Consider the following 25,478-nt stretch of genomic DNA (forward strand, 5'->3'; position numbering starts at 1 on the left):
GGAGAAAAACAATCTTTTCTCTGCCTTGCACCATATACACAAATTAACACATGTTATTTACGTTCTCAGTATGAAAAACAACATATAAAAATTTTAAGAGAAAACATTGGAGACTATAATTAGGAAAAGGAAAAGATTTTTTTTTTTGTACAAGATGCTGAGAGCACATAGCATGGAAGAAGAGATTAATACATTTGAATATATTAAAATGTGATCCATCAAAATCAGAAAAAACAGAGTGAAAAAACAAGTTCCAGAAGTTCTGCTTCCATGAAGGATACAGAACACTAAGAAGAGCATTACTCCAGACAAACTCTAGGATATAAGTTTCTTGAACCTGTTGGTGAGCAGAGGTTGCTCATAGTAAGTGAGGAAAGGCAAGTCCCTCCAGGGAGAGCAGTAGACAAAAGCCTGGCTTACCTGTGGCAGAGCCCAGGAGGAGACCTGCAAGTGGGCAGGAAGAATTCAGCTAGTTTTCTGGGGGCCATGTTCTAATGACCTCATGTGGACAAGCATGAGAGTCCAGATGCTCTGGGAGTTACAGATGCAAGGAGGATTTGCCTTCATTCACAAGTTCTTGTCCACAGACAGGACAGGATGCTCATTGGAAAGAGTTTCTGTAGCTGAGACAGGCTTTGGAGGAGCTGACATTTGAAGGCATTTGTCTGCTGATGGCTGGGGCAGGAAGTCCTCCCTTGAAGGGAATCTTCAGGGCACCTCCATCAGTGCCACTGGCTATGGATAAGATAGCCTTGTTAGATAAGCAGGAAGAGAGAGTTTTAGGAGAGATCCAAGCAGAGGTGTCCAGCCTTACAGGCACGTGACTTGGGAACCGTCACTCATCGTTCGCTTGAAGGTATGTAATGAAGTTGTTCTTTCACTTTAGAATTAGGTAGCCTTGGGTTCAGATCTCAGGTCTAAATCTTGCCATGGCCTTACATAAGTTGTTTGATTTTTTTAAACCTTCCTGTTTTTGTGAGGCTTGAATGAGTACATATTATAAACCGCTCCATGTAATGCTTGACATGTAATGGGCTCAGTCTCCTCAGGAAGCGGATGAGAGTTACAAGAGTGAGAGTGGTTAAGATCACAGGGGACAGCTTTGGAGCAAGGACGACACCCTGGGCGGGCCCTGTGTGTGAGGGACATGTGGAGGAGGGAGGCAGCTGAAAAGGGCTGCACTGGTCAGGGAGCGCCACAGAGAGCAGCAGAGGGTGTTGGGTCAGTGACAGATCAGCAGGCTCGTGCCAGAGTCATGTGTGACTTCCAGTGGGGTCATTTCAGTGGAATGGTGGGGTATGGAGATCTGCTGGGGAGCAGGAGATGAAGGCAGTGACTGTAGATGACTTTCCATAGCGGTTTGTTGGGAAGGACAGAGCTGGCCGGCATCAGTGGAAATGGGAAAGGAGGGAGCAGAATCTGTGAGTGGCATGGCGGCCCCTGGACATACCGTGTGCTCTCTGTACCCCCTGCCGGTGCCCTGACCAAGGGGACCTCTCAGGTCCTTCCAAAGCACTAGCTTATTTGAACCACTGCAGCCCTAGCACACCCGTATGTTTTGCATTTAACAGAAGGAATCATCTGCAGGTGTCTCTTAGAGAAAATAAGCTTGCTGGTCCCGTGTGGAGACACCATTAGTTTTGTTTGGATCTTCTGCGTTTTTAAAATCGTGGTCATTTCTCCCGACTGTCCTGTCAGAATTTCAGAGTACGGCTGCATGCTGGAGATTAAGGACGTCAGAACGTTTCCTGATGGGAGTTCGGTTGTGGATGCCATTGGGATTAGTCGGTTCAGAGTTCTGAGCCACCGTCACAGAGATGGCTATAACACAGCCGACATTGAATATCTCGAAGATGAAAAGGTGAGGTTTATTTTACTGCTGCGTGTTTAGAGGTCAGTCACCTTGTTTCCCTCTGTGCTGTGGAAAAACTTGGTCGGATTTTTACTGACAAGATTACTTATATCCTCCCTGATTTATTACCTCAGTGGATTTTTCACCTGAGTTGGGGCTGGTGGACACATCTCCTCCTCAAAAAAATTACCTTACTGTTGCACATTGTGAAATGCCTTTGTGATTTGTTGTCTCAGTGTTCCAGCTCAGGAGTTGGCAAACCTTTCCTACAGAGGGCCATACGGTCAATACTATAGACTTTCCAGGTCATGCAGTCTCTGTTGCAACTACTCAGCTCTGCTATTCTAGCACAGAAGCAGCTGTAGACAGTCTGTAAATGAGGTGGCATGACCCGTTTCCAATAAAATGCTGTTTACATAAACATACGCAATGAACAGGATTTGACTTGTGAGTAGTAGTCCATCCCTGTTCTGGATGCTGGTATTAGTTCAGAATGAGATATAATATAAAAAACAGTGCTTAAAAATACCTTCTAAAGCTCAGTGTAAAAGGTTTGGATTTCTTACCCCTTCAGAAATACTGATATGTCTAATAGAAATATCAGAACCCATATCTTGACAGATTAACAAAATGTTTTGAAGGGATTCTCAGAAAGATGGGTACAAAGATGTCCCTAGCAGTCTTAGTCATTAATTGCCAAAACCAAGAAATAGTGCAGATGCTCATCAGCAGAGGAATGGATAAACAAACTGTAGTATATTTATATAGTGGAATACTACTTGGCAGTAAAAATGAAGGAACTGCTGACACACAGAACAACGAGGAAGAATCTCCTAGGTCTCTCAACAAATACATCTCTCAACGTGATGCTAAGCCAGGGAAGCCAGACACATAACCACACATGCTGTGTGGCTCCATTTATAAATTCCAAGACCAGGCATCACTTGTCTCTGGTGTTGGAGGGCAGAGGCTGGCTGGGGGTAGAGGGAGGGCCATTGTGGGTGATGGAAATGCCCCCTGTCCTATTGAGGATCATGATCCCACTGGTGTGTACGGCTGACAATACTCTGAGCCAATCATTAAGACTGATGCATTTTCTGTATGTAAATTATCCTGCAGAAAAACATTACAACCATCTAGAAAGAGGAAATCCTTGGAATCACTGTATCCCTCTTTTGAATTCTTTGGTTCACATTTAGAAACATGGAAAGCGAGAGTCTTTAGCTATCTGACATCACACTGGAAGTCACTTTGGGGACCGTGATGTACATTCATGATGCCCACGAGAAAGCCACACCCACAGCACCAGCATCATCCCTTTTCCAGCTGCTGGTTCTGGTCATCCTGAGCACAGGGGCTCGCAGTGCAGGGGAGCCAAGCACAGCGAGTCAACCCTAACGCCACAGGACCGGAGAGTGGGGTTTAAAGGATGTGACCGAGTGTGATTGTTTTTGGGGTCCCTCTGCTGCCCTAGTAACAAATCTGAGGAGAGGGTTTACTGACGTGGATGGTGATTTTTAGTGGTCTATGTATGTAAAATGAGAGCTTACATAGCTACAACATGAAATAATTTTGGTGTTTTTTTTTTAAAAAAGAAAATCCTCTACTACGTAGAATGTTTAATTTGTATAAGTCAAATTGAGAATGGTTGTATGCATGATAATCTAATTCCTCAGTTTACCCTAGTTTCTAGAGATACTGGAATTTTATAACCAGAAAGGACCTGAATGGGTTATTCCCACTTTGTAGATGAAAAACCCCTACCCTCAGGAGGCTGTGTGACTGGCTTATGAGAATCAGCAGTGAAGCCAGAACACACCGGGGTCACTTTGTCCCCTGCCCAGTGCTTTTCCCACTTAGGGTTCCTGAGTAGGATGGGACATACTTAAAATGAATGAGTTGGCAGTGAGATAGGCAGCCAGAAGCAAAGCATGGTAAATCTAAAGCATCAGGCTGTGTAAGGCTGTGTAAGGCTAATGCAGAGAAGTGTGGTAGCTGTAACATGTCTTTTGGAATATAGTTTGGTGATATGGAATACAATATTTTAAATGTCTCACTCTTTGACTTGGCAATTCTACTTCTAGGAAACTATCCTGAGGGAATGACGGCCCCTTCTCTCCCCACCGACAACAAAAATAAAACAACCCCCCCTACTTTTGCATAAATATTTATATTGCTGTGTTATTTTTAAATATATCTTATCTGAATGGTGGAGTGAATTCTCAAATAGAGGATTGTATGTAGCCATTGAAAATTACTCATAGTAACATGGGATATGTTTATATTGTTAAGAGAAAAATCAGGATGTTATAGAAAGACAGGGTAGATAGATCTTCACTGTATAAGAAAAGTACAGATTTGTATGTTGAGCACATAATAGGTTTATAAAACACGAATCAATTATCTAAGAAATAAATGCCACGAATCCACTTAGCAAATGCGGCAGATGTCGCTGCATTTCATGTGTAATAATGAGTTGTTGAAATGGTGGTCCCTTTTTCCTTGATCAGGTGGAAGGTCCAGCATATGAAGAACTTACCAGTCTTCATGATTCAGTTTATCAACAGTCGGTTTCCTGGTTTACTTCACTTCAGGATCACATGAAGGAACAAATTTTAAGCCATTTTGGGTTAATGCCAGACAGAGAATCTGAGCCTCAGGTATAGTCTCCTTATTTCTTTTATAATGCTATTATCTGCTGCTATATAATGTGCTAAGACATATTATTCTGAAGGAAAATTAGGCAGTATTATGCAATATACTCCATCGTGATCACTTACGAACCAATTCATTTATCAACAGCACAAAGAAGCACCTAATATAGTAACATGTGCCTTTTGGAGCAAAACAGTCAATGCTTTCTGATTAGTACTTCATAAAGGTAATTTCTTTTCTATCAAAAAAGAATTTATTCTGATTGGCTGTCAGCTTTAGTACTTTTATTTCTTCTCCCAACTATTTAAATCATTTGTTTAAATCTTACAATTTAGAGAGTAATAATCCTGTATATTGGCATGAACACTCCGTGTTTTGCACATAATATTGCCTTGTACCTAATAAACAGGTGTTGAATAAATGAAGAGAAAATCAAACTCTCGTTAAATTAGAAGCCTTCCTGCCTTCTATCCAGCCCAGCTTTCTCTGGTGCTCTGCAAGCATGCTTTCCGTGAAGCTGGCTTTTCAAGCAATGCCTGGCTTCAGGCTGTGAAGCAGTTCTAAGTGCAAATGAATCCTCTCCTCCTTCTCTGGGTGACAGAGCAGGGCAGGGATGGTTTAGGCTTGTGGCTGAGAGTATGTAGTTCCTTCTACTGTACATGCTCATCTTTCTTGTGGAGAGAGTGGGGCTGGAGGACCAGCTCTCAGAAGGTTTGGGGGAAGATGAAATGTCCTTTGTACTTTTCCCATTCATTTTTTTTTTCCTTCAAAGATTTTATTTATTTGACAGAGAGAAATACAGCGAGAGAGGGAACACAAACAGGGGGAGTGGGAGAGGGAGAAGCAGGCTTCCCGCGGAGCAGGGAGCCCGATGTGGGGCTTGATCCCAGGACCCTGGGATCATGACCTGAGCTGAAGGCAGATGCTTAACAACTGAGCCACCCAGGCGCCCCTCCCATTCATTTTTATGTTCTTTTCCTATCTCTTGAGGATTTCTGACTTCCACGCCTCCCCCCGCCCATGTCTTTTCCAAACTCAAGACCTCCTGTAAGCCAAAAATTGTCTCAAACGTAATCCTCCCGATCTTTCAGTAGAATCTTCCTCATCCTAAACTAAGTTGACACCAGAGTCTACCCCCTCTAGTTCCCAGGTGGGATTCTGTATACCTTTGGGGTGGGATTGGAGGAGAATCCAGCACAGGAAGCTGGGAAGCCTGGTTGTCTTGGTTCTTAATGCCAGGAATACCGAGAACAACTTTATGACCAGCTTTGCTTAGAGCTCAATCCAGAAGTGTGTGTTTGGGTATGTGAAATAAAGGCTATCAGTTAGCATAATAATTCTTATACAGTTAATTCATGGTGATTTCCATATATGTAATTAACAATAATTCATATATAGGTATTTCATCTATGTGTGCACATCCATCACATAGCTATTAAAAGCTTTATTATAATACTCAAACTTGTACACATAATTTTAGCCTTCCTATTATTGAGTTTTTATGGTATATTTAAAACTAAAAAACAATAACACAGAACACTGGAAATAGAGGTAAAAATTATGGTCTTTTCATCCGATAGCTATATACTCCCAACTAAAGCTTTGAGAGAACAGAAACAAGTAATTCATGAAATTTCCCTGTGGAAGATGCTCCTCTTTGCAAGCTCTTTGTTTTGTGAGTTCTTCCACATTTAAATGTGTAGTAGGAAAGCAAACTTTGTATGTCAAGGGCTGAATGGATGGGAAGTAGACCTAAAATAGAAGGTAACATTTAATTCTCGCTTCTGCCTTGTTGGTGCAACAGAAGGACAGTATCGGGGGAAGAGACTTGTATTTTAGGTAATAATTTTGATTTGCTTTCATTTCTTTTGCAGAGTAACCCTAGTGGCCCCGCGTGGTCCTGGTGGATCCTGGCGGTGTTGCCATTGGAACGCAAGGCTCAGCTGGCTATTCTTGGCATGATCTCCCTTAAAGAGCGTCTGCTTGCCATTCGGCGAATATTAGTCATCATCACGCGTAAGATGAATAGTCGGCAGGAGCTGGTTAATAGCAGGGAGAGAAATAATTAATTTTCTCTCTCTGTCAAGGTTTCTGGAAGCCCTTGTACTTTTGTGAGGAGTGCTAGGCATGGAGAGTATCCTCCCATTCATCATGCTTTGTAAAACGCTCGTTGATAGGTTACAAAATGGAACACTTAGCAAACACTGACTCCTATTCAAATGTTAAAAGTCTGTGCCTCGCGAAACCCTCGCGAAACCTGACTCTGTGCAAGATTGGCCTGAAGTTTGAATGGAGCCCATGGTTGGAAAAGAACCTAAGAGAATCTCTCTGAAGCAGAGGCTCTAGGGTGTAGTTCAGTGACAGCAGGGAACACCACAGATAGTTGACGAGTGTTTAGGTTTTGCAAGAAAGAAGGACCCTCTCCCCAGTGAAGTGTCTTCCTGCACCAGATGGAAACAGCATGCTTTGGTGGCTAGACAGAAAGGGGGAAACCACATTTTTATCTGGAAGCAGATTCCTCAGAGCGCAGCTAACTGAAAATGTGCTTAGGCTTTGTGTGTCACTGTAAAGTTGTCTGTGAAGTTGAGGAATCAAACTGTGGTCCAGCGCAGGAGCCCAAATTAGTCGTCACCCAAGAAGCTGTAGCTGCCGGATAGCACTGTGTTTTGTGTCCTGCGGTAGTTCAGATATTGTACATTGCATGTTGTAATCAAATGAACATCAGAATACACAAAGTGTACCCTGGATAGAGAAAAATCTGAGGCCAGTATAGGTGACTTGAGGACATATATTCCTACACACTCCAGAAAGAGTGAGCCACAGTTAGCTAAAACCCTACATGCATTGGGATGTCAACATACAACCAAACTAGTGCAAAAAACTCCTTGAAAACGTAACCCTGTCTCATTATTTGGTAGGTACCAAGCATTTAGGAAATTGTCCTCTTGCTACTAGGATTTGCATTGGAAATTAGGCCCATCCGTAATTTGAGTTCACCATCCATCCACTCATATATGAAGACATGCTATGGAATGGGCATCTATCTATTCCAGGAAAACATACCAGGACAATATGCAAGAAGGAGGAGGTGGGGATGGGTTGTAAATAGTCGGCAAGTTTTTCCTCCATGTTCAACCTAAAACTTTTCTTTGTGTCTTTTGAAAAGAGGTTTTAGAAGTGATCAGACCTGGTGTTATCTATTAAAGAACAATACATGACAACTTCAGCCTCGGATGCATGTTGGTAGTATTAATTGGAATAACCATTTGAACCTGAGACACTGAATTGTTCTCATTGGTCTAACCAGCTGGTGCATTGAGTTGGCTTCTTGGTCTATGCTGTAGATAGAATGGAAAGATGATGAGAGCAAGGCCAGGGAATAAATCACAGCTGTAAGTTTTGCTTTATTCATTCAAGGTGTATGACATTTGAGTTTTAACAAATATATTTCATAATGTCAAAAGTTGGTTGTTTATCAATCCATCAAGCATTTTATTAGAAAGACTTTATAATTGTGTTTCATTTTAATTGTAGAAGTTTTCAATAGCTAAAGCTCAGTTTCATTATGGGAGTGAGAAAATACTATTCTTATGTAACTTAGTCATAAAGTGAAAATGTGAAAGTATTTCCAATCAGATGTTTCTAGTGCCTCACTTCCTGCAAATCTCAAATCTCATCTTGAACATGGTTTAAAGGCAGTTTTGCCAAATGATTTCTAAAATATTTTATTGATTCATGTGTTAATGATAGTATCCAACCTTCTTAGGCATTGTATCTTAATCTGATCATCTAAAAGAAAACAAAACTCTGTCTAGTATGCCAGAGGACCTTTCTCGGGACTGGTTCACGGAAATGGGTATGCACTGACCATTCTCTTTCTTTCTCTTTTGGAGAATTTTTCCTACCTTAAAACCATATCATTGCTGTTTCCATCTGAGAGTATGTAAAATAACCACAGTGTGATCACAGTTTCCCCAGGAGCCTTCCTGAAGTTAAGTCCCTGTGCTCAGAGTACCAGGGCTTGTCCTGTACATCAGATGTTGTTGCTTTCTCAGCCTTACTCCTGAAATGTCATTACTGGAATGGATCTCTGACCAGAACCACTAACTTATCTTTTCCTGATTCTGTCTGCCTTCTTCTGAGTTTTCAGCTCGTTCCAAGTGTTCTTGTGTAAAAGTCTGTTTGGCAGTAGTGATGTAGATAGAACAGCAAAAGTTTCTGTTGTCTTTATCTTTTGACACCCAAGGGAATGGACTGTGACCACTTCAGGCTCTGTCCAGCATCTCACCTCTGCCTAGAGCAGAGCAGGATCAGATGGGCACTTCCTGAGCACTTAGATGATATTCTTTTTTTTTTTTTTCTTTTAAGATCTTATTTGTTTATTAGAGAAAAAGAGAGCACACGCTCGAGAGAGCACAAGCAGGGTGTGGGGCAGGGAGGGAGAGGGAGAAGCAGACTCCCCACTTAGCAGAGAGCCCAACATGGGACTTGATCCCAGGACCCCAGGATCATCACCTGAACTGAAGGCAGATGCTTCACTGACTGAGCCACCCAGGAGCCCCTTAGATGACATTCTTTATCAGGAAGTTGGACCAGGGAAATAATATCTCAAGTCATATTATGAAGGAAGCTTACTTTTACAAACTTAAGGAAACCTAAACTCCAGTTTGCTACAAATTTGCTACAAATTTAGCTAAAGCAGTGGAACAGCTCCACCCCCACATACCTCTTTTCTATCATGGAGATGTCATTTCTAATATTTCTCAGAAAATAAGGTCTCATTCAGAATCAGAACATTCAAGTTTAATTTTACTGAAAATGTTCCAACACTAATGGTCTAGTTACATCAGAATAAAAACAGAATCTACTTAGAGTAATAATAACAGTGTGGGGGGTAGTAATTTTTCTTCTTTAAGTATAGTACTTGAAGTACATTCTGTACACTCTGTTAGGCGTTTTTCCATTTCACTCTCGTAAGTGGCTTGACTCATAATTCCATCCCTGCCTACATCTCTGAAATACGACTGATATCCTGATGGGCAGTGTTCTGAAAGCTCATGAGATTTTTAGGATATCACATTCCCTATGCGTCCTCATCTTCAAAATTGAAAGTTAGAATACTTTTTAAAGTTCCAAATTTTAAAAAAATGTAAAATTTTAAGATTTTTCCATGCAACCACATAAGTGGTTCATAACCAATTCATGTGCCAACTTTTGGAGTGTTATCCCATTTTTATAACCACAAAGATGTCCTTTCTTCTCTTAAGCATCACCCCCCACCATCTCCCAAACCAAAAAGCACCAAAACTGTTTAGTAAGTTGTATCTCAACTATTAACATATATCAAGTCTTACTACAGGACTTTTGAATCATCAAAGAACAAAATTATAGATGGTAGAATTACCATGAACTATGATAGTATCATTTTGTCATAAAATTATTTGAAAATTGGTAGTTGTTATAATCACAAAAATACTCCATTGCCTGGACTAGCTGTATTACATAGAAGTCATTATGATTTTTAAATTGCTTTTAAAAAGTACTCATCTGTTTCTTCTTCCTTTCCCCTTTTATGTTAAATTATTTTGATAGGTACCACTCTTTAAAATTTAGATGCTATCTATCAAATAATGTGACAGATACGAAAAAGAAAGATGGAGCATTAGGAGGGAAAATAAATGTGGGTGAGTTTTGTTTGTTTAAGGCATAAGGTTTTATTTTTCCTAAATACCCCCATGGAATAGGGTAGAAAGGTCCCCATCTCCCATTCTCAACATGGATAGCAGTGGCAGCTTGCAGAAAGAAGCTCTTTCTCTGTAGCTCTGCCCCTATGAGAAGACCCTGTTCTGATTCTGTGACTCATGGAAACTAAAAAGCCAGGGAGGCTAGATCTGAATGAGTAGGGTGAGCTGTGCCAGCCATATGGAAGAAATTGAACACTGATTGTTGCCCAGTATCACCTCGTCCCAAATGGGGCTAATACTTCATTCTGAGCCATTGCTTTCTGACTCATAGGAGGTATTTCCACCTTTGCAACTCCTCCCCTTAACTTCACCTTAACTTTGGCCTCTGAACGGCTAAAAAAAAATTACCAAGTCTGCTGAATCCTGTCAAGTAGCTTTTAGTAGTGGATCTGCTTTTAGGTGAATATTAGCATATTGAGTATTAGAATATTGCAGTAGCATAAACTATTGAAGAAATTCATTTGCCACCACTGCAGATAGACTAGTTGGGGACATAGCTCTGATTTGTGCCCAAGACTTAATTTCTAAGTGGCTGGGTGACAATGCAGAGAGGTCCATGCCACTGAAAGAAAAATTTATTGTTACTCATATTTCCACTAGAAATGAGAGGCATGCAGTCAGGGCCGCATAGGGAAGCACCAGAGCCAGAAGGCAGAAGCAGGAGTGTGGGGGAGAGCCTTTATTGTGTTTCTGTGGGAAACACCAGGCAGGGCAGGGGAAACAGCTTGGGATTGTCTAGTTTGGGTGGTGGTGGGTTTTGGGCTATACGGGTGGGATCTTCTTGTCTGGTATTGAGCCCTGGGTGAGTAAGGCCGAGGACTCTTTTTCTTGTGGACTGTTAAGAGCCAGACAAAGGAGGTGGCTCAGAGTGTGGGCTCTGGATTGGTTGGTTCTCATATGAAAGTTATGCTTCCTCATGGGCCCTTTGCAGCCTCTGACTGACCAGCCGAGGGCGGGCAGTCTCACCAACCAGTGAGACCCCCAAGATGTCAAAATATCATAAAGTCTTTTTTAACACATGATTAATATGATTGTCCTCTGATGTTTTGACATCACATTAAGGAAACTTTGGAGTGATAATAATGGAGACACATACGTTACCTTGAACAGCACCAAAAGTTTTTTTTTACTATGTTATGTTAGTCACCATACAGCACTTCATTAATTTTTGATGTAGTGTTCCATGATTCATTGTTTGCGTATAACACCCAGTGCTCGTTGCAACAGGTGCCCTCCTTAATACCTATCACTGGTCTAACCCATCCCCCCACCCCCTCCCCTCTGAAACCCTCAGATTGTTTCTTGGAGTCCATAGTCTCTCATGGTTCGTCTCCCCCTCCGATTTCCCCGCCTTCAGTTTTCCCTTCCTTCCCCTAATGTCCTCCAAAGTGTTATAAGAGTAGAAAGGAGCAGCACAGGCAGAGGTGTAAGGAGTCCCTGAGGCCGGCCCATAACTACGGTTCCCATTTATGTGAATTAGCCAGGATCATAGATCTGGAGTCTTGGGGGTGGGTGGTCTTCAACAATGTCTTAGCAGAGTTGTAAAGTGTATGAAAAGTATGAGTGTGATAATATCTTGATCTATTTCTCAAGTCAAGATGGCAGGTCCAGCAGTTATGCTATTGGAGCATATGATAATTTAATAAATACATTAACGATTAAGCAGTAAGTGTATGTAACCAAGGGAAAGGAGTGTTATGACTAGAGACATGGGGTAGGAGGTTCTGGTGGAAAGCTGGAGAGGGCAGTAGGAGAAGGAGAGTGAGTGAGTGGTGCTCTCCCAGAGACTTGAGTTGACTGAGAGAAGGCAGGTGCTTCCTGGGGAAAGTAATAATCACCATTCATTTTTGGAATACTTTACAGATAGTAACCTCCATCAGATTTCACTTCAGGCATGGGAGTGTAGGGGTATGTGTTTTGGCAGAGAGCAAGGAATATACCAGGGTAATGTGCTAAACAGGCAGCAAGCTCAGAAACATAATAGAATCCCTAATATTTAAGGAAGAGAAGTAAAAATGTCCTGTGTCCAATTCGTGACTTAACAAAGGCAGTCTATGGGCATAAATTCTAGTGTCCAAAATAGAGTTGTCTCCAGTCGCAAGCTCGTGGTCTGGGAGATGTCATCTGAGCAATGAGCTTCTGGGCCAGAGTGATGTTGTCTAGGGAGTGGGACATGAGGTATTCATTTTAAGTGGGTACCCACTCAGGTTGATGTGGGTCTCAATGTTTGCTATGTTTGCTTGAAACAGTGATTTACTTGAAGTGTTTGCAAACCAGTGAAAGCAACCAGACCAGCAGTAATAAGACCAACAGTCAGTAGAACAGTGGGCAGCTACACCTGGCAGAGTTTTTGTTTTTGATTTTTGGTTTAGGTTCACTTGGGTCCCTTATCAGTTGAGCAGCTACCTGGCCTGTGGGAATGTCTGTGATTAATGGGTCCCAAGAAAGTATGTGCCCTCAATCTGGCCTTTAGCCCTTGTGGGATGGGGGCAAAATAGAAAAATGTATAAAGACAGGGGGAAACCTTGTTAAAGGGACTAACATATAATGAGTTTTTAATATACATGAAAGCACATATCCCCCTTTATTTTTTTAATTTAAATTTTAGGTAGTTAACATGCAGTGCAGTATTGGTTTCTGGAGTAGAATCCAATGATTTATCACTTATGTACAATACCCAGTGCTCATCACAAGTGCCCTCCTTAGTACCCATCACCCATCTAGCCTATCCCCTACCCACCTCCCTCCATCAACCCTCAGTTTGTTCTTTGTTGTTAAGAGTTTCTTATGGCTTGTTTCCCTCTCTCCTCTTTTCTTTTCCCCCTTCCCATATATTCATCTGTTTTCTTTCTTAAATTCCACATATGAGTGAAATCATATGGTATTTGTTTTTCTCTGAATGACTTATTTCACTTAATATAATTCACTCTAGCTCCATCCATGTCATTGCAAATGACAAGATTTCATTCTTTTTGATGGCTGAATAATATTCCAGTGTGTGTGTGTGTGTGTGTGTGTGTGTGTGTGTGTGTGTGTGTATCCCACATCTTTTTCATCCATTCATCAGTCGATGGACATTTGGGCTCTCTCCATAGTTTGGCTATTGTAGATAATGCTACTATAAACATTGTGGTGCATGTACCCCTTTGAATCTGTATTTTTGTATCCTTTGGGTAAATCCTGGTAGTGCAATTGCTGGATTGTAAGGTAGCTCTATTTTTAACATTTTGAGGAACCTCCATACTGTTCTCCAGAGTGGCTGTACCAGTTTGCATTCCCACCAACAGTGCAAGAGGGTTCCCTTTCTCTGCATCCTCACCAACACTTATTGTTTCTTGTGTTGTTAATTTTAGCCATCCTGGCAGGTTGAGATGGTATCTCATTGTGGTTTTTGATTTGTATTTCTCTGAGATGAGTGATCTGAGCATCTTTTCATGTGTCTGTTAGTCATCTGAACACATACCCCCTTTAAACAGAGGAAAGTGCAATTAGAAAAATTTTTTCCAGCTTTATTAAAAATGGATAAATACAATTACATACTTTCTGAGTGTACAGCATGATGATTTGATATACATGTACATTGAGATAATTAACACGTCTGTCACTTCACATAGTGTGTGTGATGAGAATGCTTAAGATGTATTCTCAGCTGCTTTCAAGAACACAATACTATATAATTAACTCTAGTCCCTGTGCTATACATTAAATCCTCAGAACTTTTATAATTGAAAGTTTGAACCCTTTGACCTGCATCCTCCCATTTCCCCTTCTCCCCAGCCCCTAGCAATCACCATTCTATTCCTTATTTCTATCAAATCAGCTTTTTTTTTTTTTAAGGTTCCGTATATAGTGATACCATACAGTATTTGTCTTTCTGTGTCTGGCTTATTTCACTTAGCATAATTCGTCCCTGTTGTCACAAATGACACAATTTCCTTCTTTTTAAGGCAGAATAATACTCCTGTGTGTGTGTGTGTGTGTGTGTGTGTATCAGATTTTCTTTATCCAATCACCCACTGAAACACATTTAGGTTGTTTCCATATCTTGGCTATTGTGAATAAGTTGCAGTGAACATGGGAGTGCAGATATTTGTTCAAAATACAAATTTCATTCCTTATGTGAGTTCATTTCATTTCCTATATGGTTTACAAATATTTTTCTCCATTCTATAGGCTGTCTTTTCAATTTATTAATTATTTTCTTTGCTGTACAGAAGCACTTTAGTTTGATGTGGTCCTACTTGTTTATTTTAGCTTTCCTTGCCTGTGCTTTGGACATCTTATCCAAAAAGAAGTCATTGCTAATACCAATGTCAAAGAGTTTCTTCTCTTCATTTTCTTCTAGACGTTTTATGTTTTCAGGTCTTACATTTAAGTCTTTAATTTATTTTGAGTTAATTTTCATAGGTATAAGATAGCTGTCCAGTTTCATTCTTTTGTGGATATCCAGTTTTCCCAACACCATTTATTGAAGAGGCTATCTTTTTCCCATTGTGTTTGTTTTCTTGGAACCCTTGTCAAGTTTACTTGACCATATCTACATGGGTTTATTTTGGTGCTGTCTGTTCTGTTCTACTGGTCTATGTGACTTTTTATGCCTGTATGACACTATTTTAATTACTGTAACTTTGTAATGTAGTTTGAAATCAGAAATATGATACTGTCAACTTTATTCATCTTTCTCAAGATTGCTTTGGCTATTGGGGTCTTTTTTGCTTCCATATGAATTTTGGGGATTTTTTTTCTATTTCTGTGAAAAATACCATTGGAATTTTGATAGGGACCACACTGAATCTGTAGATCACTTTGGGTAGTATGCACACTGTAACAATATCAATTCTTCCAATCTAAGAACATAAGATACCTTTCCATTTATTTGTGTCTTCAATTTCTTTCATCAGTGTCTCACATTTTTCAATGTACAGGTCTTGTATCTCCTGGGATAAACTTATTTCTATGTATTTTATAGTTTTTTTGATGTAATTGTAAATGGGATTGTTTTCTTAATTTCTCTTTCTGATAGTTTTTTGTTAGTGTATAGAAATGCAATTGATTTTGTATCCTGGGACCTTACTGAATTCATTGATTAGTTCTAACAGTTTTTTGGTAGGAACTTTGGGGTTTTCTATTTATAAGAGATAATTTTACTTTTTCCTGTCCAGTTTGAATGCCTTTTATTTCTTTTTCTTGCTCAGTTGATGTGGCTAGGATTTCCAGTACTGTCTGTAATAAAAGTGGTGAATGTGGGCATCCTTCTTTTGCTCATGATCTTAGAGGAAAGGCTTTTAACTTTTCACTGTTAAGTGTGATGTAAGCTGTGGGCTTGTCATACATAGCCTTTATGATGTTGAGAAACATTCATTTTACACCTAATTTGTTGAATTTTTATCATGAAAAGATGTTGAATTTTGTCACATACTTTTTCTGCATTACTGAAAAGATCATATACATTTGATCCTTCATTCTGTGGGTATCACATTAGTTGATTTGCATATGTTGAACCTTCCTTGCATCCCAGGGGTAAATCCCTCTTGATCCTGATGAAAATCATGTAAATCATGGGTAAATCTTTTCCATGTGCTCCTGAATTTGGTTTACTAGTATTTAATTGAGGATTTTGTGAATCTATCTTCATCAGATATATTGGTCTGTAATTTTCTTTTCTTATAGTGTCCTTACCTGGTTTTGTATCAGAGTAATAATGGCCTTGTAAAGTAAGTTTGGAAATGTTCTCTCTTCTTCCATTTTTTGAGATGGTTTGAGAAGGATTGGTATTATTTAAATGATTGATAGAATTTGTAAGTGAAGCCATCTGGTTCTAGTCTTTTCCTTTTAAGAATTTTTGATTATTCATTTAGTGTCCTTGCTTGTTATTGACATGCTCAGCTTTTCTATTACTTCATGATTCAGTATTGGTAAGTTGTGTATTTCTTTGAATTTATCCATTTCTTCTAAGTCCTCTCATTTGTTGGCATAAATACTCACAGTAGTCTCATAAGATCCTTTGTATTTCTGTGGTATCATTTGTGATGTCTCCTCTTTTGTTTATTGTGTATTTGAATCATCTCACTTTTTTCTTAGACTGGCTAATGGGTTGTCAATTTTATCTTTAAAAAAAAACAACAACTCTTCATTGATCTTTTCCGTTGTCTTTCTCATGATTTGCACACTATCATTGCAGCATTAGAGTATTTTGAATTTGACTATATATTTATCTTTACCAGTGAATTTTATATTTTACATGTTTTCAATTACTAATTAGCATCCTTTAATTTTAGTTTGAAGAATTCCTTTAGCATTTCTTGTAAAGCAGGTCTAATGATGATGAATTCCCTCAGTTTTTGTGTATCTGGGAAAGTCTTTATTTCTCCTTCCTTTCTGCAGGACAGCTTTGCTGGGCAAAGCATTCTTGGTTGGCAGTTTTTTTCTTAGTGCACTCTGAATATATCATCCCATTTTCTCCTGGTCTGCAAGGTTTCTACAGAGAAATCTGCTGATAGTCTTATGGGGTTTCCCTGTATGTGATGAGTCTTTTTTCTTTTTGGCTGTTTTCAAAATTCTCTTTGTCTTTGATTTGTTTATTGATTTATTGATTTATTTAGGGAGGGAGAGAGAGCAAGAGATGTGGGGGAGAGGGAGAGAGAATATTTTTTTTAAGATTTATTTATTTTAAAGAGAGAGAGAGTGCTCACACAGAAGTCGGCAAAAGGAGAGAATCTCAAGCAGACTCCCCACTGAATGTGGAGCCCTAAGTGGGGCTTGATAACAGGACCCATGAGATCATAACCTGAGCCAAAATCATGAATCATATACTTAACCAACTGAGCCACCCAGGCACCCTGGGAGAGAGAATCTCAAGGAAATTCCTTGCTGAGCATGGAGTCTGATGTGGGGCTCAATCTCACAACCCTGAGATCATGACCTGAGCCAAAATCAATACTCAGATGCTTAACTGACTGAAATACCCAGGCGTCCCATCTTTGTCTTTGAGTTTTAAGAGTTTCCTTATAATGTGTCTCAGTGAAGATCTCTCCAAGTTGAATCTGTTTGAGGACCTTTGAGCTTCATATGCCTGGATGATTCCTATCTCTCTCCCAGTTTGGGAAGTTTTCTTCCATTATTTCTTTAAATGATTTTCTGTCTCTTTGTCTCTTCTTCTGTGACGTTCATAATATGAACATTTTTTTAAAGATTTTATTTATTTGAAAGAGAGTGAGTGAGAGAGAGAGTATAAACTGGGTGGGGGGGGAGGAGCAGAGGGAGAGGGAGAAACAGACTCTCTGCTGAGCAGGGAGCCCGATGTGGGGCTTGATCCTAGGACCCCGGGATCATGACCCAAGCCAAAGGCAGATGCTCAACTGACTGAGCCACTCAGGTGCCCCAGTATGAACATTTTTTGCTTGCTGGTGTCCCATAACACACATAGGTTTCCTCCACTCTTTTTTTTTTGGCCTCTGATTGGATAATATCAATCCTCTGTCTTTAAGTTCAGAGATTCTTTCTTCAGCTAGTTGAGCTTGCTATTGAAGCTCTCTGTTGCATTTCTCATTTAATTTATTGTATCTGTCACCTCTAGAATTTTTATGTGGTTCTTTTTTATGATTTCTAATTTTTTGTTGAAGTTTTTATATTATTCATGCGTTAGTTTCCTGAGTTCATTGATTTGTGTTTTCTTGATTTTCACTGAGCTTCCTTAAAATAATTATTTTGAATTCTTTTTCAGGTAACTCACAGAGTTCCAATTCTTTGGGGTCAGTTGCCTGAAAGTTATTGTGTTCTTTTTGTCAGGTCATGTATCCTTGCTTTTTTTCCTATGTTTCTAGTGGGTTTATATTGATGTCTGAGCATTTAAGGGAGAATTTACCTCCTCCAACCTTTTCAGACTAGCTTTGATGGGGAAAGCTTTTTACCTGAACATGCGCTGTGAGGGCACTAGCTGAGTAGGGTGCATTTCTTGTTCTGGGGAGAGTACAGTGGCATGGTCTCTATGCAGGTCTGTTAGATGAGGTTGGTGTCAGTAAAGGCTGTGGGGATCTTTGGTGGAGGGCTTGCCGGTGGCAGTGGTGGCTAGGGCTACTGCAGTCCTTGGTGGTAAAGGTTGCTGAGGTTCTCCTGTTCTCCTTTGTTGCCCATGGAAGGAAGTTCTAGTTGAGAGCATCCCTCCTGGCACCCAGTCAGTACACTGATCCTCAGTGGAGCTGTGGCCCAAGGCTGGGTTGCATGCAGAACCATCATTGTGCACAGATGCACTTGCTGCAGCTGGGACACCCACGTCTGAGGTACTGGCATTTACAGATCTCCCATGGAACCAGGGCCTGGGGCTGGGGCTTGTGCATGACTTGAGCCCCAGGAGCACGGTATGCAGACCCTAGGATGACCGAGTACAGCAGTGGCCTGGGCCCAGGGGGGCGGAGGACAGCATCAGCACATCCTGGGGAGAGTGTGTCAAAGTTCCAGCTCTGACCCCAGGGGGCGGGGGGCAGAGTAACAGCAGCTTGGCCCCAGTTATGCTGGATCAAAGCTCCAAACTCAGGAACCAGAGAGGGAACACAGAACTGTCGTGGCGTGGCCTGGGGATGGGTTTAATTTTTCAATTAAACTCATTGTCTGGGACCTACCAGAGACACGAAAGTTCTGTTGAACACCTTTTCCAAAAGCCTAGCATTGCATATTCTGAGAAGTGACATGTGTGTCTTGGTTACTATTCATAATGCCTGTAACCTCCACGGGAGTAAGGAGTGTCCTGGCAAGGGCTTATGTTGTGGGCCTAATATATGTGTGAGTTTGATTTGTGTTTTAGAGATCTGTGAGGGACAAGATTCCCAGAGATTTTTATCCTGACAGGGACAACCCTTAGGCAGTGGCAACAGTTGTGATATGTATGCCGATGGGGCTGTTTGCTGAGCAGAGAGCATCCAGTGCTAAGAGGACTGCCTTAAAGTTTGGCCAAATGTGCCTACCCTTGGGCTCCCATCCTTTATTAGAGGGACATCCTGGCTAGGAGATAGAAAGTTGCAATGTTCCTCTGAGCTCTCCATCATTTCTAGGAAGGTGGGCAATGCCAATCATATAGTCTATGAACTTTCACTGTTGTTCACTCAGTTAATCCCAAGGGCTCCTCAGGTAGCCAAGGGTCTGGGGAGGGTGACCTCCTCTAGCACAGTAGTATCTGGCAAGGGCCTGAGGACAGGGGAGACCACCCCTTCCTGTAGGTGGACTGTGTCAGAGAGCCCGAGTTTGGCTCCATCCTATATCCAGGGAGGCCTCAGTACCCATGCGGACCTTGTGGGGTGCTGCTTTCTTGACCCGGGGGCATCTGGATACAGAGATACAGCCCAGTGTCTGGGAGAGCCTCTGTTTTCAGGAGAGTCTGGTACGTGGCCAGTCATTTGTTGTTTTAATGGTACACAGCATGAGGCCGAGAGGGTCAGTTTCTTGCATCTAAAGCCTTTGGGCCACTTATAGCCACATCAGTGACCTGAGAGGGGATTGCCCAGATCTTTTGAGTGAAAGAGTCTCTGAGGGCAGTGCCTATTGATGTTAATTTGGTCAGATTTCAGAGTTTTTTTTGAGGGAGCCCATGTAAGTGGGCTGATTTGTAAGTAGCAGCATCAGTGAGATTAAGGACGACTTGTAAATGAGTACCATGTGGTCATCAGAACCCAAAAAGTACTGAAAGATGTTGGACTTGTGTGTCCTTGGTGAGTGTGTCAGATGAGTCTCCTTGGAGCAAGGATGGCATCATTGTGATGTCGTGCCTGTGCTCCCAGAGAGGATGGGTGCAGCAAAGATCTTGTCTGCGAAGTTGCTGAGGTACCCCATAGGGAGCCTGGAGAAGGTAGGTGTGTCCCTTTGAGGTGAAGGCGAAGTGTGCCTGAGAGACTGTTGCAGTAGGCACTGAGCAGAGTGTACTAGCCGAACCTCTAAGAGCAAAATATTTACCAGTTACTGATTGAATAGAATTAGTAATTTTAAGACTATTGGATATTGGGTATTGGGGCCCTAATGCATGGGACCACAGCAGCAAGATGGCAGAAATCTACCATGAAGGACCTTTATGTTCCCTGGGTTTAAGAACAGGCAAATTTGGGCTGCAAAAATGGAGAAGCAACTGGGATAATCACCCCTTTGTGAATTAGGTTTTATAGAATAAATTTTAATTCTTGAAGGACCTTATTTACTTACTTTGGGCCAGGTAAACTATTTTAACGGTGTTGGGTGGGGGAATCATGGAGTCTCATTTTTATCAATCTAATTTGTAAGTGACAAAGACTTACGTTAATTATAATTTATTATTCATTATGTTAGAGTGTCTGTACATGGGGTATTTTAGGGGAGTTGGTACTCTCCCTACAGGAAATTGAGACAAAACTACAGTTACAGTGAGGCATACCTACATTTTTTCCTGTTTTCTATTTGGTTACTTTTTTTCAGATTAGAAGAGCTACAGTGTCTAAACTTAGCAGAATCCCCAGGTATAAAAAACTATAATCCACCCTCCCCCCACCCCGTATTGATTAAGTCTAGGATGTTTTGTCACTGGTGCATTTCAGCAAAATGTTCAAGTTAATTTAGAACCTACATCTAAGGTTGTAGAGGCACAAAAACCAATGAACACTTTTTTAATCTCTTGGTTATATAACTCTTTTAGTATGTAAGTCTTATATATTTGCTCCATATGTAATTATTCTACATAATTTGTTATATGAAGTTTCGTGGTATCATTTGTTGTTGCATCCAGGAGAGCAGTGGCAGGAGCATCCTGAGTGTGTGACCACGTAGTTTTAAGGAGGCTTGTATTGTGTTGATAGGCGTCAGCACTCACGAGGGCCCAGACACACTGGCCGGGAGACTTGTCATCTTGGATGAGTTGAGAACATTCCTCAGGTCCTAGGAGGAGCAGGGAGAGATGACTTCTCCACCTTGTCCTTTCCTTCTCTTTTTATTGAGATGGAATTTACTTTGAACAAAGAGCTACTGGTCTCCATGGAAGGAGTTTCTTATATCGCATTGGGTCTGGGGACAAATTGCAATGGCAGAAAGGCAAGTGACAACAAAGAGATCTGCCCTCGAAGTAACTTTTTCTCATTTTTAGAAAGACAGGGAGAGAACGTGAGTGGGGGCAGGAGCAGGGCAGAGGGAGAGGGAGAATCTTAAGCAGGCTCCACGCCTAGTGGCCCGATGGGAGGGTTCGATCTCACAACCCTGAGATCATGACCTGAGCCGAAACCAAGAGTCAGATGCTTAACCAACTGAACCACCCAGGTGCCCCTTGAAGCAACTTTTTAAGCCTTTTGGGGGCCGTGGTTTCCATGAGGAGGGCGCTCAGCATCATGTCAACAATGGATCCCTATAGTGTACTAGGGGCTAACGCTTGGACTTCTGCCAGAGATCCTTTCTAAAAGAGAGATCGTCTGGATGAAGTTGGAATCTGTGTGATGGGACCAGTTGCTCACAGAATGAGGAGGGAGGTAACTCAGGCGAGCAGCCCCAACGGACTTTGGCATTGCTGGCTTAGTCAATCGGCTTACATCCCAACACAGTCCGTTGGAGGAAGTCACTCCTCGCTCCTGGTTGGTAAAAGCCTCTGCCTTGTGTGTCGGCCAGTTAGCCTAGTCCCTGAGGGGTCATCAGTCCAGAAACTAGGCATATCAGGGTGGGGAATCATGTGGGAGCCCTGGGTCCAGTTATTTACCCCACAAGGTGCCAAGTCGGGAACATGGGTTACCATCAGCCTAGGCTACAGCCCTAAGAGTAAATGAGGACTGTAGACATGCACGCCTTTGAGGTCCTCCTACCAGTTAGGCTGGAACGCCTTGTCAGCATATGGTAGCTGCCTGAGTACGGGTGTGCCCACGGCTGGCGGTGGGGGCTACTTAGTGAGTCAGGAGCAGTGAAGAGGCATGCTCCTCTGTCAAAACCAGTCACCCTTCTTACTGCACCAGTTGTGATAAAATCTACTCACAGGATTTTAATTTCTGGAGGTGACTGAGTGACATGGAAAAGCTAATGCCATACCACAAAAGGCCACAGGGAGACGCACCAGAGCCGCTCAGGAGGCAGAAGCAGGCGCACTGGGAAAGTTTGGGGGAGAGCCCTTAGTGTTTTTGCAGCAAAGGCCAGGCAGGGCAAGGGAACATCTTAGGATTGGCTAGTTTGGGTAATGTCAGGGGGCTCTTGGCTATAGTGCAGTGCTGACCCTGGGTGATTAGGGCAGAGGAATACTGCCTCCTGGAGTGTAAGAACCAGATAGAGGAAGCAGCTGAGAGTGGGGGCTCTGGATTGGTTGGTTTTCATATGAAAGGTGTGCTCCGTGGGGGTCCTTTGTTGTCTCTAAGAACTAGCCAGACCAGACCAGCAGTCTCTCCACAGTCAGGGAGGCCCCAAGTTGCCAAAATGTCACAAAAGATTTAAAAAACATGATTAAAGAAGCTCATTCTAGCATTTTTGGCTCAGCCTCTGTAAGAGAGGTGTACTCTCCAACGAGTAGGTATTTCTGTGCAGGAGTGGGGCCTGGGCCAGGGGCCTCCGTGTGTGCGGAGCTCAGCAGGGAGGCTCCTTGGCATAAGGCAGCCCCCAGATAAAGAGTGCGAACCGGGGTAACAGTGGAATCCCCTGAGGGAGTCTAAGTCATGAGGCTGAGTCGGCATATGTGGCCCTTAAGGACAAAAATGGCATTTGCAATGTGGATTATCTCTACCTTTTACTTTTGGGGATTATTTGAAATATTTCACTGGGGCCTTTGTCCTTTTACTTGAATAGTTTGGTCAAGTTTTGTATGCTAACGTTTGATCAGTGACTGGCTTATCTCACCTCTCATACTACTCACCTCCTATCTCCCCAACCCATACTTCACTGAACTCTGGAAAAAAAATTGTTATAGGTAGGTTGGAAAGCTCTATTTGTATATTTGTTCTTTGCTAGTAGAGGGTGGTGTCATTAGCATCCTTTATAGCTGTGAAATGATTTTACCAGTTAAAAATTTGTTGTGTATTTTTTTCTTCTTAATTGGAAGAGCAGGTTTGAACCAATAAGTCATTGTAGATAAACTTAAAAATTATGCTTTTATCTGTTTAGAGATAGACAATGTGTTATCACATTCATGTAATGTAGATTATTCTTCTGGCCTTTTATTTTCTAAGCTCAAGTCGGGGTTAAATATGTAGTAACAGTATTTGGCATTTTGTTGCTTAAGTGAGGCCAGTCTTAAATGTTACAAAATTTACTTCATGTATTCTTGTACTGTTGATTTTCATTCATTGAAACTCTATATCTAAGATGTGATATTTGGCGTAAATAAAACTTACAGTGTTGTAAATGCTCTTTAATAAATAATTACACCCAAGTAATAGGGTACGATGACGGGAAATTAGATCAGTTCAATGCGTAGAATATTGTATTCATGTCCGATGGCTGCGCCATAATTACCACAAGCTTGGTTGCTTAAAACAACAGAAATGTATTCTCTCACAGTTCTGGAGACCAGAAGTCCCAAATCAAGGCATCAGCACAGCCACACGTCCTCCAAAGGCCCTAGGAAGAATCCTTCCTTGCCTCTTCTACCTCGTGGTGGTTGCTAGCAGTCCTTGACTTGTGGCAACCTGACTATGCGGTGCCTGTCATCACATGGCCTTCTTCCCTGTATGTGTCCATGTCTCCCTCTTCCTATATAAGGACACCCATCATTGGATTTAGGGCCCACTGTAATCCAACAGGATCTTAACTTGATTACCTCTGCCCACCTCAGTGTCCTCTTCTTGGTCTTCCTCCGGGGCTGGTGACTGTGTTAGCAAACTGGGCCTGAGCCAGTGAATTTGGTGAAACTAACCAAGGACATGGAGATATGAAAAAAATTGTCTACTTCACCTACATATGTGTGCTCAGAATGACTATTTAATCAACATGATTTTTTTTTTAAAAAAAAGGCATACTATTCTGGGAAAAAAACGGTTCCTTTTTATGTTCTTGAGACTTGAAAGATCTTTTCCCTTCTTTCAGCATGCAATCAAGATGTATCAGTCAGGATAGACTACATGATGCTACAGTAACAAGCATCCCCCCAATCTCATTGTCTTCAAATGGCAAAGATTTATTTTTTATTTACATGACCTATCCACAGAAGTAGCTTAGAGATGATACAAAGGCTCCTTCCTATAGGGGCTAACACCTTGTACCCCTCAGGATCCTCTGATACCCCTTGTACCCCACCTACCCTCGTGGTCACTAAGCCTATAATAGGGTTAAATCACAGTGAAAGTCACCCAGGGATATTCTGAGTCTGATAAAGTGGTTGGGGAGAGTACTGCATCCCAAAGCAATAGAAAGACCTAGCCCATGTGTACCAGCAGAAGGCAGGCGACTTGATGGGATGGGATTCTGGGATGCTCCATCAAAGGGATTGGAATATATCCTGCTTAAAAGAAAGCTGATCAATTTGGGAGCAGTCTCCTAGAATTCAGGATGTATTTAACACACTAACAAGGACCCCAGGAGATGGGAGAGTGTCCCAGTGAAAGGAGTCCCAGCAGCCCTAAAATCCAGCCAGACCTGATGGTAGGAAAGGGCATTAGAGAACTCAGCCCACCAATGGCAGTTAGGATTATGGACTTCCAAAGCAAGAGAGGCCACGTGACAGCATGGAACTGCCGGAAGCCAGGTGAATAGTTGCTGTAATACGTGGCGATGCCCAAGGTGTGGAGGGAGGGATGGTGTTGACGCATAGATACGAGTATGGGTATCAAAACAAGGGGTCCCTAGGGCAAAACAGATGGACAGCCAACAAGGGAGCTACTCAGTCTGTACTACTAAAAGAAATCAAGAGGTGAAGAAGAGTTACCCCAATACAAATTCACATTCCTTTGCCCAACTTTAATATCTGAGTCAGTTTCAGGCCCGGAATCTGTTGAATGAAGACGATAACCAGTTCTCTGAAAGGGGAGGGGACTGTAACGCCATGGTAAGTTTCCCCGGGTCCTTCCCCAAAGACACCTTCAGATAGACGTTCATTCAGCTGACAGCGCACCCAGGGGAAGAGTAATGCCTCACATTTCAAGGACTCTTGGAGACGGGATCCAAGCCCACATTGTTTTCCGGGCACATAAAGCACCACTGTGGCACCCCCACTGGAATGGAGCATATGAGGACCAACTAGTAATGTAGTCCTGGTCAGGATCCAAGCCACCGTGGGTCACCTGCTTCACAGATCCTCCCCGTGGCCATTTCTCTCA

General features: G+C 41.9%; 1 protein-coding gene across 1 annotated transcript in view; it reads left to right on the forward strand.

Annotated features, from left to right (window-relative positions):
* LONRF2 (LON peptidase N-terminal domain and ring finger 2) overlaps window positions 1-23,569 on the forward strand; it is a 42,608-nt gene extending 19,039 nt beyond the window's left edge. Inside the window, exons 9-11 of the mRNA XM_081833426.1 lie at window positions 1,699-1,861; window positions 4,363-4,512; window positions 6,382-23,569. Of these exons, the coding sequence (XP_081689552.1) occupies window positions 1,699-1,861; window positions 4,363-4,512; window positions 6,382-6,576 (508 nt within the window). The 3' untranslated portion in view covers window positions 6,577-23,569. The remainder of the gene's footprint in view (window positions 1-1,698; window positions 1,862-4,362; window positions 4,513-6,381) is intronic.
* The last annotated feature ends 1,909 nt before the right edge of the window (window positions 23,570-25,478 follow it).

This window comes from Leptonychotes weddellii, chromosome 10 (assembly GCF_054177405.1).
Source record: "Leptonychotes weddellii isolate Sample4059 chromosome 10, ASM5417740v2, whole genome shotgun sequence".
Lineage (NCBI taxonomy): Eukaryota > Metazoa > Chordata > Mammalia > Carnivora > Phocidae > Leptonychotes > Leptonychotes weddellii.